The sequence below is a fragment of the Paralichthys olivaceus genome, chromosome 21, assembly GCF_024713975.1.
Source record: "Paralichthys olivaceus isolate ysfri-2021 chromosome 21, ASM2471397v2, whole genome shotgun sequence".
Classification (NCBI taxonomy): Eukaryota; Metazoa; Chordata; class Actinopteri; order Pleuronectiformes; family Paralichthyidae; genus Paralichthys; species Paralichthys olivaceus.
This window is the reverse complement of record NC_091113.1, coordinates 14,941,726-14,953,772: the sequence shown is the minus strand read 5'-3', so window position 1 is coordinate 14,953,772 and position 12,047 is coordinate 14,941,726. Positions and strand designations below refer to the sequence as shown.

Genomic DNA, 12,047 nt, shown 5'->3' with positions numbered 1-12,047 from the left:
TTCTTATGGACAATGAAATGTCAGAAGGTGGACAGCAGATGTCGCTACAGTCAATAAACACCATACGTCTTTCTTAGCCTCTCTACCCTGTGGGTCCAATTACGTGTGTTTGCGTGTGCGTGTGGATACAGTGGAATGAGAAGGTGTGTCTCGGCGTGCGTGCGTGCGTGAGTGTGCGTGTGTGAGGTAGGCGACACGGAAGTGCGATGACAGCGCGTGCGGCCGCGCTGAGGTGTCACGAGCGTCCCCAGCATCAGATGAGATCACAGCTGCTCAGACGACATGGCCCCCAGAGACCCTCTGCTGTCCTCTCTGAAAGGTAACCACGTCAGCTCTTCACATTGCTGCATCGTAACGAGCTCGGCCTCGATGCTCTGTTTGTTATTCATGGGAAACATTATCTTAGAAAACCCCTCCAGGGACCATCTGTCGTGTGCGGCTCAGTGTGGATGTGTGAAATGGGGCTGATTGCGTCTGAAAAACGTTTGTTCCACTCAGTGTGTGTCCTGAACCTGCAGTCACACGGAGACACGGTGACGGACACCAGCCCTCACCTCGCCTCCTGCTGCGAGCTCCTTGAACTGGTCCTGAGGAAGGGGCTCCAACGTCAGTAGGAATCGTACCACACCATTACACCAGCACATGTTGAAGTGCAACACAGCTACCAGTGTATATATGTATACAGAAAATATATATTGGGTTTATGCATCAAGGGATTGTGATGAAATGTGTTCAGGGTGTGTTTGAATTGTTTTATTTGCACCAGAGCCAGTTCTCAGTCTGGTCCACAGAGACTACTGGCAGTGTTTCGAACAGCTTCCCCACCAAGACGCCTGTGGCAGGTAACATCACCATCCTGCTAACATCGACTCATTCAGAATAAATATTCAACAGCATTGTGATTCCTCTGCTGGAACCTTGGGCGGGTGACACCTGAGTATTAGGACCACTTAAAGGGATAGTTCACCCAATCATTTAAATTGATCTACTCCCCACTTTGTCATTGGAGGAGTGGGTGAAGTGTTCGAGTCCCCAAAACACTTCTGGAGTTTCAGGGGTAATCTGTCTTGCAGCCAAATCCAATACAATTGAAGTGAATGGTGAAAAAACAACAGAGAAAAACATAACAAGCCTCCATATGTCATCCAAGTGTCTGTAAGTCTCACATTCCACTTGAACCTGCATCATTTACAGTGTGTTTAGCCTAAATGTCCTCTGATAGCCTCCTCCTAGTTACTGCTAGAAGTTATTTAACTAGGAGGACGATAACAGTGGACACTTAGTGACACCACAGGAGGCAGTTTATGTTTTCTTGAAGCTTGAAGAAGTGGTTGCCATTTAGTTCAATTGTATTGAGAAAAATGTTTTAATATTACGAGAATAAAAGTCATAATGTTATGAGAAAAATAATGATACATTTACAAGATTAAAGTTGTAACATTATGAGAAAAAAGTTGTAAATTTATGAGAATCAAGAAGAAAAATCTTAACAAGAATAAAGACAAAAATCTTAAATATAAGAGAATAAAGAAATAAAGAACCACTGACTTGGAGTTAACTGTCTCTTTTGTGGAGGAGAAATATTATTTTTTATATTATTTAAAAAAATGTTTTTTTATTTTTATATTTACTTTTTTCTTGTTAAATAACGACTTTAACTTGCAATATTACGACTATTCTCATAACTTTACATCTTTATTCTTAAAATCTTTGATATATGTTCCCTTTAAGTGGTGCTGTACAATACCAATATTAGTAAAACAATTCTGATATAGCATAACAAAGAATTGCCAGTGATTCCTCAGATGTCGTTATGAAACCCTTATGACAAATACATGCAATTCAGACTGATATTTAATATTTTATTTGTCGATCAATATATGGGTTAGGCTTTAAGCTCTACACTATAATAGACATTGCTCTCATGAGAATAGCACTACATCAAACTGTGTTAATACCTGATGTCTCCGCTGTGTGTGTGTGTGTGTGTGTGCAGGCTGTCTGCTCTGTCCTTGGCAGTGGAACAGACCAGAGTTTGCAGGAAGCTCCTCTCTGCTCAGGGCCGGGGCCGCTACCTGCTCCGCCTGGCCCTCAGCCGCAAGGCCCTGCCACAGTTCATCACACACCTGCTGCACACGCCCAGAGTCCTAGAGGTCAGACGTGTGGGCCAGATGCTGCATTATATTTAGAGATTGATGGTGTTTTTCTGGGGCTGACTTGGTAAGGTGTCCACATGTCCAGGAAAATGATCTGCCTCTGTCTCTCTCTCTCCTCCAGTGGTACAGCCCGGCTTTATCAATTCTCAGGAATGAGGAATTTGTGGGTGAGGTTTTTTTTTTTTACTCGATCTGATTTGTTTTTGCTTAAAACTATGTCTCAAGCAAAGCTGAGGAAGTTCTTGTCATCACTGCCATTTGGCATCAGCCTTTAAAAGAGGCCCATTCTCCTTCTTACAGAGCCATTCATGTCCCTGCTGCTCGTCCTCTCTCACATGAACTTTCAACTGGACATGGAGGTCAGAGAAACCAGATCCCCCCCCCCCCCCAATTAGAACTTTCACTACTTTAATGCCAAACAGGGGATTTTGTGAAAGTAACTATTCTTTCAAATCACCTTGAAATCTAACAACTCTTCGTTAACGATCACCTCCGGTCTTCTTCATGCAGAATTGCAGTTTTCTGGATGAGACCTGTCTCCTACCGGTAAGAATCAATGACGACCCAAAAAGTGCATTCCCTGCTAAAAATACAGTGTGAATAGTGAGTGGCTGAAAATGCTTTGCTGTATCATTTCAAATGGAGAATATCCGTTGTTAAATGTGTCATTGTGAAAACAAAGTTTTTTTATTGTGTGTGAAGTGAAAGATGTTGGAGATAGAAGAGAAGAAATACAAAACTTTGTTAAAAAGCACAGTAGATGAAAGTACAGTGCCTTCTCCTCCCTTCCGATCTGTGTAAATGCAGAGTCGAACAAAACATTAGCTAATTAACGTAGCCCAACAATATTCGCTCCGCGTTTGTGTATTCATGCCCCAAGAGCCTCAAATACACTGCAATTATTCCAAATAATATAAGATATCAAAAAAATGTAGATACAAATAAAAACCTAAGACCTTCTCCATTCATTTGACTGACAGAAATGTTCCAGTGGTTGAAAAATAAAAAATAATAGCAGGAATTATCCGGGAGGATGTTTTTGATACATGTATGATTGAAATCGCGCCAGATCACACAATTGTTTCGTAATAAATCCAGAAGTCAGTGCTACATTACAGTGATATCATTCTGGAGTCAGTGGCCATGGTAACCTTAATATCCATGGGAAATTCACTGGAGTGAGACAACATACTTTGTCCTCAGCAGAATGTGGGGGACTGCCTGATCATTGTGTACTGTATGTTTGTTTAGGTGTGTGAAATATACGAAGTAGTGCCCTGTCGGGAAGTCGGGCTGGTGTTGAGGTTTGTATCTTCCGACCTACAAAAACATATTTTCCCCTGTGTATGTCCACTCTAATAAACATCTGTCCAGGCTGTTGCATCATGTCCCTCTGTCCACGTCTCAGGTATCTCAGCAGGCGCGTCTTTGTCCTCGACTTGGTGCCGGGGAGTCAGGCTCACGTGGACAAAATCGTCTGTCCCGGTGACATCATTGATGACATCAACGGGACCTCACTGAGGAATTCCAAGTGTGGACAGGTCAGTGTCACGTTTTCTCTTCATGTCAGTGTTTTGTTTTTTACAGTAGACATTTACACTCGTCCTAGTTGCTAATAACATCAACATTGTTTCTGTTGTCATGATTATGTGACGATGAAGCAGAATGCACAGCACCATGACCGTGAATACGATTTTTCATCGTTTACGTCTGAGCCTTTTCTACTGTGACCAGTTTAAATGTCTGCTGCAAACTTTTGGCTTTGATCACATTTTGTTTTAAGCTGCTCCACAACTACCACAAAACTCAAAACCGTCTGTAGACTGTTTTCGCTCTTGCAATATAATATAATATAATATAATAATCTTGCAAATTGAGTAAATATCTCTTTAATAATCTCTTTTTAATAATGCAGGTATTTGGTTGCTATCATTATTATTATCATAAACCACATAAATACAAAACTCACTTGGACATTGGACTCTTTGGATTTTGATATTGTTCCCTGCCTATAAGATTCCTTTTTTGATTTTGAGTTAAAACTTTGTACACTTCACTTTTTTAGGAGAAATAGCCAAAGCTAAAAATATGTTTCCCTGATTCTCCTGTTCGATTTGTGGCACCACTAACACTTCTTTATTTATACATGTAGTTTGGTGAAAAGCCAAATCATAATGTGTTGGACAAACCCTACAATTGTTTGCATGCTTTAAAAAAACAAAACCTGCTACCTTCTGAATTGTGTTTACATGCCCTGCCAAGTTATTACAAGATGTTTGTCATATGAATCATTTCTTCACGATTTCCCAGGCAGGTGTGGTTCTGTCTCGACTGAGGGGCTGCCCCCTCACCATCCGTATCCTGCGATGGAGGGCCCATGACGGAACAGTGTACCGGCCTCTCATCAAACTCCTGCGGACCCTGAGGATGGAAAACCCCATGCTGCAGCTCGATCCCGCTCCTTCCGCACAGTCCACCTCCCAGGACCAGAGGCCTCCCCCGACACAGTGTCTCAAAGAGGGACGGTGAGTTTGTGCCAATTTAAAATGAAGATGGCATTTATGCAGACGCCAATAATGCGAGATGTGACATGTCTACATAATGAGACTACGGTCAGAATATTCTACATCTTTAATATAATTATTGCTTTAAGAGCGTATGAGCATATTCAGGTTCAGGTTATCAGAAGGTACTGTTTACATAGCAAGGTCCTATTATCATGATTAGTTTACACAGGTTAATATCAGAATGTTGCTGCACATGTAATTATAAGTCACTGACCCACCTCTCCTCTACAGGATTGTATACATTGTGCATTTCTTGGGAAAAGCAAATATTGGACAGGTATTTTTTTTTTTTACAATTTAATATTATGTTTTATTTTCATATAAAATATATATTTACAATTTAACATGTTTAAACGCATATGTAGAGTTTAATATATCCATGTCTCTTCCATATGTGTGGGGTCTAACCTGTGTGTCTCTTCTTAGTTTGGAGGCAAGGAGGTGCTGCAGCATGCAATTCCACAAGTGTTGCAGAAAAACCTGCCCAGCAAGGTAAAGAAACAACACCTCTGCCTGAGGGGAACTTTAACCCGCAGTGGGAGTTGGAGTCAGCCACGTTGTCAACACTTGAAATTAGCCAGCAACATGCACTCACTCAGTGTAATTTGTCCTTCAGGAGGTGCTCTTGGATATGAAGGAGACACATTTGACGTGCACAGAGAGAAACGACAAACTGGTGAGTAAGATGCATGTGATGTCTTTCACAAGAATTGATTGAGTCTTGTGTTTGACATGCTGTCTGTTGTTTTGCGTCAGGAGCTGTTTGAGCATCACTATCCAGAGATTTCATGTGTTGGGAGATTCGGACAACCAGACTACACAATATTTGCCTTCATCGTGGCGTAAGTCAATATATGGATTCCATGTAATTATTGCACTGGGAAAAGTGTATGATCCAGGTGTTTTTTATCATCCATCTGCCACACATCCCTGTTAATCTGCTGCGGTTTAGGTCACACCCCATCCTAGAGGCGTGCTTACGCAATACCCAAGCCCCCACAGCTCTGCTGTCATTGGCTGGACCTGGATGTAATCTAAGCATGTGATTGGCTCTTTTCACAGAGACCCCCCAGAAACCTCTCGCTCTTCAGGCTGCTGCTGTGTGGTGCTCAGGGCCAGCACCATCAAGGAGTGTGAAGAGATTGTCTTCCGTATAGGTGAGAGATTATGCAAGACCTCACTACAGAGATTATACAGGTTTAGTGACATTAAAATAGATGTGTTCTCCTTACAGCTACTGGCTTCAAGCACACAGAGTGGTTTGTATGACAACTGTGGCCAGCTCTCATTTCCATATGCTAATTTAAACAAATGTATATATTTTATATAATTGTGTACACAACTGGATGATACAATTAAATTGACTACAGCACACTGGACTTTCTACTCATAAAGACCTTTAATAGAAAGACATGTGACATTTTCATAAATAGTATTAAATGTAGCTGCCAAGATTTTATGTTGGAAAACACGTAAAAAGCAGTCCAGAAAAATACAGAGGGGTCTGCCATGCTCCTGGTCAAGGAGTGCAGGGTATCGACTGGTGGTCAACACCCTGGCACTACAGTGAGACTTGTAGAGCAAGACATGCTGGCATTTTGTTGGAAATGGTAGATGGGTTAAGACACCCTGGACCCCCATGGAAGATGTGAAGAAATCACCTTTGCTTTAAAAAGAACTGTATCCTCAGGAGGAGCCTGTTACCCACACAGAACCGGGAGGAGGGGGATGGGTTATATGGTGGCTATAACATGTAATGACAACCCATGATGGTACACAGATATTCCTACTGCACAACACTTCCAACTACCCAAAGTGTACTCAGGCTTGTGGAATGGTCAATGTATTGTCTCAACTCTAAAATACAATACAAAATTCAAAAAGAAAGTCTTTTTAAAAAATGTCAAAGAAATAAAAATGTCCACAAAAATGGTTAAGTATGATAAATAGTATCATTTGTCACAACAATGCTGCCAGCAGCCACTTAGGCCCTCTCTCCCCTTATCCTACGGGCCAGCTGGATGTCTTTGGGCATGATGGTGACACGTTTGGCGTGGATGGCGCACAAGTTGGTGTCCTCAAACAAACCCACCAGGTAAGCCTCACTGGCCTCCTGTTTAGAGAATAAAGAATAAAAACAGATTAGGTTCAGGTCTAAAAACTATTGCACGTGTTACATGTGTGTAGTACCAGTGGGGGTAACTCCCGTGTTTATTTACCTGAAGAGCTCCAATGGCGGCGCTCTGGAAACGCAGATCGGTCTTGAAATCTTGGGCGATTTCCCTCACTAGACGCTGGAAGGGCAGTTTGCGGATGAGGAGCTCAGTGGACTTCTGGTAACGACGGATCTCCCTCAGAGCCACGGTTCCCGGCCTGAACAACAATAACAATGAGCATCAAGTACTCCAAAGCGATCACATTCAATGATCACATGTCCAGGTTAGAAACTGTGATCAAATATAAAAACACACCTGTAACGATGGGGCTTCTTCACGCCCCCGGTGGACGGAGCGCTCTTTCTTGCCGCCTTGGTAGCGAGCTGCTTCCTTGGCGCCTTTCCTCCGGTGGATTTACGGGCAGTCTGCTTGGTACGAGCCATTTCGTTCCTAGAAACACAGAAAGGAGTTTAATAAATAACCCTGGCGAGTTCAAAATGCAACAGAAAGCTAACGGAGCTTATGTAGTTAGCCGCCTAGCTGATCGGCGCTAGCACAGTGTCATGAGGGCTCCCCTCCCCCAGGTTGTCTCCACTGTGGGCGTCAGGTTTGCTCCTGAACGCTCTATAGCGTCGACTGGCAAGAAGAACCATAACAGAGAAGAAATATTACAAAACCATGTGAAGAAGAAGCTCCGGCACGATTTAAATCGCCGGTGCTACATGGCGCTATTACTGGGGACTGGATCGACCAGAGGCGGCAGCGTCAAAACACCGAGCGTCGGTATCAGCCCGTCAGACGAGCCTGTGCTTCGACTTCGCCATTTTCAGTTTGTCGTTTCCCCCTCAGACGACATTCAGCTCACATCAACCTACACTGTGCTTCACACCATTAGCTTAGCCGAATCACCATTTTTAAGTCGAGCCACCAAATTACACCCTCCGACTAACTTCGGTCTCGTTTACCGGGTGTCACGTCTCCTGAGGGAGAGATCCGCTGTGATTAAACACAACCGTCCTAGACTCCATTGTTCTATTTTTAGCTAACGTTAGCCGAACGACATGTTAGCCTGCTTCATAAACAATGTCCGAGGACAGACACACGATCCCCGGGTACACTTCACTGTGACGATCACGACTCCATTAAACACACGATCAACACACAGGTCAATAAGAGAGATATTTACCTTTAGGCTGATATGAATTAATCACTGTACTGGACAGAGCGTCAGCGTGGCCCGGTGGAGACGGTGTGTGAGGGGGGGAGGCTGAGGCCGAGTATTAATACTTTGTCGTGACGTCATCCCCTTAAAATACCAGACGATCATTGGTTCACTTTCGAAAGTGGACATCCGGCACAACCAATAAGATGGAGCGAATAAAAAAAACATCAGTCATAATAGTTGCTTTCATTTATTCCTCTAAAAACACATGTGACGTAAGGTGGCTTTAATCATTTTTTATATAATTTACCGTCGAATCTCACGTATTCGACGAGTTGCATTGTTATTATCGATGGCAAAACGCCATCTCCCATAATTCCGCGCTGCCTCTTGTTGTCCCCTCTGCTACTACTTCCTGCTGCCTTGCGCAAGCTCACATCGGAGTAGAATGCGGATTTCGAAGCTAATACGAATAGCTAGCCCCTAAGCTAAAAACAAGCTTTTTGTTGTCGGGCGTTAAACTGGGGGAAAATGTCCAAAACACAGCCGCAGCCCCCGTCGGCTTCGGCGGTGACCACCACCGGGGGTCCCTCTTCTTCCTCCTCGTCCTCGCCCGCGGGGGGCTCGACATCTCCCGCAACCGTGTTGAACGTACAGCCCGAGAAACCTCAACATTACACGTACGTAGTAGCCACTTTGCAGGATTAGCTAGCTAAGTGGACACAGCCTCACGTGTAGTTGCATGAACTAAAGTACAGATAAAAGAAAGAAACTAGCGTGTGGGGAATGCTAAACTGACGCTAGCTTGTTTATACAGTGACAATGTGTTTAAAAAGTGGACCAGGTCTCTATAAACAGGCCTGACGTTAGTAGCTGTTGTCATTTCTTAGATGCTTTATAAAACAGCACAACTCTACTTCTGTGCGTTTTAATATGTTTCACTAGTACAAATGTGTAATGTTAGATTGAAGTAATTATGCAAAACACAGTTACAAGTGCTTTTTCACAACAGCAGGGAATATGATGAGGTTAGACAGGCACCGGTGACATAACCTATGCAATCATGGATATTGAATGTGCTGTAAATAAATATTAATGAGCTTTGTCTTGTATGTGCTTGAAATCTCATGTGAAATAAAACAAATGTGTGAATTAATCCCCCACTGTCTCCTTGCTTCTGTGTGTGGCAGATATCTGAAGGAGTTCAGGACAGAGCAGTGCCCCCTGTTCGTGCAGCATAAATGCACACAACACCGGCCTTTCTCCTGCTTCCACTGGCACTTCCTGAACCAGAGGCGCCGCAGGCCCATCCGCAGACGGGACGGGACGTTCAACTACAGCCCAGATGTTTACTGCACCAAATATGATGAGGGAACAGGCACCTGTCCTGATGGAGACGAGTGAGTGTGACCCAAACATCAGTGATGTGGAAGACTGCTTCACATCCTGTTTATGTTCCCTTTTGGCATGTTGTGCCTCTCATTAGACCCATAACTTGAGCAAGACTAATATTGTTTGACTGATAGTGTGAGCCTTTCACAGACATATCGGTGTCTGCGTTAATGTTTGCTGATATACGCTAACATGAACATTTTATTTCACAAAATAAACAATGCAGATGTGCAATATGGGCTTTTATGTTTAAATTGTACAGAAAACTTTTTTTAAATCTCAATTCAAGTTCTATATATTTGGTTGTATTTGTGTGATATGTTTATTTATAATTATATATAATAAAGAGTATGGTTTGACTATTGAAATAAATATAAAATATAAAACCTAATTTACATTTCCTTGTGATAGGGGTTTGATCAGTGGTTTGATAACCTTTTATCCCATCTACCAATGGCTGGTAAGCTGAAAAGGTTACCTCCCAAAATAGCTTTCAACCAGCCATAGAACTGTAATATTGTTAAAACAGTGTAATAAGTAATTACCCAGTGATTGGCAATGACATTTCATATACAGTATATTTTATATACAGTATATATATCAGCTGATATATTGGTTATGGACATTTTTTACTCTCACATGTTGTATCAGCATCAGGCCCCAAACCATGACATTTGAAGGACCTCTTTAAAACACATTGTATCTAGGAAGGTGGTCGTGGTGACTTGCACTTTTTGTACTGGGTATTTTGTGTGAGTAAACAGCAGTGAAGATAATTACTTGATCCTTTGTTAGAATTCACAGATTCCTCTTTTAAACAGTTTAATCATATCCCTGCCCCACATCAGACATTTGTAAGCATTGTCCATTAAAATCCTAAAATCTGCAAGTGAACCACCAGAATATACAGGATTTTGCAAAACAAAGGACTTTTTTCAGTTGGCTGAAAGTCATTCAAGTAGTTACTGAGGATACACCTAATTGTCATTTGAAAGTCAAACTGAACAACCTGGAAGATTGGTGTCTAATGCATAATCTTCAGTGTGCATTAGCACCTGAACACAGCCACTCCCACAGTCTGTTTGTCTCTGTTCCACTGAAATGTGCTGAGCTATTATGGTCGACACAACATGCACAGACAAAGAGAATGTAAAGGGTGGAAGTGGATTCAGGGTCAGCCAGGGATGTCTTTGATCCATGCTAATGAACTTCTTTGTGAAACACTTTGTGAACCATTCAGGTTTCACTCTTCATTTCAATAGGGTTGGTTGCAAACAATACAGGGAGGTGGAAATAATAGAGCACTTGTTGTTATTGGTACTACTCCAGAAAAATTTTGAGGAGGATTTAACGCATTGGAATTTAGTGTAATATCATTATTACAGTAAAGTTTATAAGACAATTATTCAAAGAGATAGATAGAGATAGATAGATACTTTATTGATCCCAAAGGAAATTCAAGGAGAGCATTTGGAAAAATGATTCTGACGCAATCTTTTTGATCAGTAAAAGTTGTTGTTACCTTTATCAATAATTTAAGCAGTTTCCACTGTAATTGTAAATTGCTTGTATTTTGGTTTTGAACTTTATATGATGGTCCTTCAGGTTCTGCGAATATGTGAAAATTCACATTTTCATACATTGATAATAAAATACTTTTTAATTGCAGTATAGTGTGTATACTGTGCACTGTCAAAGTTTCTGTTAATTTCTATTTTTTTTAATGTAAATTTCTTGTGTATTCCAGATGCCCGTTTCTACATCGGACAGCAGGTGACACCGAGCGCAGATACCACCTTCGCTACTATAAAACGGGATCATGTATCCACGAAACCGATGCAAAAGGCCACTGCAGCAAAAATGGCTACCACTGTGCCTTTGCACATGGATCACATGACCTGCGCAGCCCTGTCTATGATATCAGGTGCCCAAAAGAACTTAACCTACAAAAAGAGCCAGCTTTTTTTAGCTTGAAAAAAAAAAAAAAGTTGTCTGTGTATCTGTGTTAAAGTCATTTCAAGTCTCTTGTCACACTGTGGATTTTACAGAGAAGTGCAGGTGATGGAGTCTCAGGGAGGCTCGGGGGCCTCGGAGGGAGGTGGAGGAGACGGGCAGTCGGGACAGGCAGCAAGTACTGCCCTCATAGAAAAGGTCCTGAGTGAGGAACCACGCTGGCAAGGTAAATTTATGTAACAGCACATTATACAACAGACATTTCATGTTTCCAACTGGAGTGGTAATTCTCATTAAAGTCCAACAACTGTTATTTTTTCTCTTGCTAGAATAGTGATACTTATAAATCTTTTTCTAATACTCTATATGTAAAGCCTACTGGGGGAAAGCGTTTCAAATATTTTCAGTAATACCCTTGATGATGCTTTTGATTGTGATTGTTTTTTTTCGTGTTCTTTCTCTATAGATAATAACTACGTGCTGTCCCACTATAAGACCGAACTGTGCAAGAAACCACCCCGTCTGTGCCGTCAAGGTTATGCCTGTCCATATTATCATAATAGCAAAGACCGGAGGCGAAGCCCACATAAGCACAAATACAGGTGCTGTTTTACATCATGTAATAAGAGATTTCAAAAATATCGATTGATTGTAGTTGTAA

General features: G+C 41.9%; 3 protein-coding genes across 7 annotated transcripts in view; 2 read left to right on the top strand and 1 right to left on the bottom strand.

Annotated features, from left to right (window-relative positions):
• Positions 1-76: 76 nt before the first annotated feature.
• LOC109626691 (uncharacterized) lies at positions 77-6,218 on the top strand. Of its 4 annotated transcripts, none has more exons than XM_069517572.1 (16): positions 77-319; positions 407-606; positions 767-842; positions 1,997-2,153; positions 2,278-2,323; positions 2,457-2,515; positions 2,667-2,702; positions 3,408-3,460; positions 3,565-3,697; positions 4,467-4,681; positions 4,955-5,000; positions 5,150-5,215; positions 5,340-5,399; positions 5,480-5,565; positions 5,786-5,880; positions 5,941-6,218. In XM_069517572.1, exons 1-16 carry the CDS (start codon positions 207-209, stop codon positions 6,051-6,053), a joined length of 1,554 nt encoding a protein of 517 aa, XP_069373673.1. In that variant the 5' UTR covers positions 77-206; the 3' UTR covers positions 6,054-6,218. The 4 variants fall into 4 exon arrangements, with proteins under 4 accessions (XP_069373673.1, XP_069373674.1, XP_069373676.1 ...); XM_069517573.1 differs by having other exon boundaries at positions 78-319; positions 5,958-6,218; XM_069517575.1 differs by having other exon boundaries at positions 137-319; positions 499-606; positions 5,958-6,218.
• On the bottom strand, positions 6,104-8,451 carry LOC109646971 (histone H3.3A). The gene is made up of 4 exons (XM_020112742.2): positions 8,066-8,451; positions 7,195-7,329; positions 6,943-7,096; positions 6,104-6,836 (listed from the first exon to the last, which is right to left on the bottom strand). Exons 2-4 carry the CDS (start codon positions 7,320-7,322, stop codon positions 6,708-6,710), a joined length of 411 nt encoding a protein of 136 aa, XP_019968301.1. The 5' UTR covers positions 7,323-7,329; positions 8,066-8,451; the 3' UTR covers positions 6,104-6,707.
• unk (unk zinc finger) overlaps positions 8,435-12,047 on the top strand; it is a 9,277-nt gene continuing 5,664 nt past the window's right edge. Inside the window, exons 1-5 of one of the 2 annotated variants that reach the window (XR_011239721.1) lie at positions 8,435-8,721; positions 9,232-9,441; positions 11,181-11,357; positions 11,482-11,612; positions 11,853-11,988. Coding sequence is in view for 1 of the 2 variants with exons in the window: in XM_069517571.1 (XP_069373672.1) it covers positions 8,573-8,721; positions 9,232-9,441; positions 11,181-11,357; positions 11,482-11,612; positions 11,853-11,988 (803 nt within the window). In the remaining variant the exon portion in view is untranslated. The remainder of the gene's footprint in view (positions 8,722-9,231; positions 9,442-11,180; positions 11,358-11,481; positions 11,613-11,852; positions 11,989-12,047) is intronic. The other variant, XM_069517571.1, reaches the window with a different exon arrangement.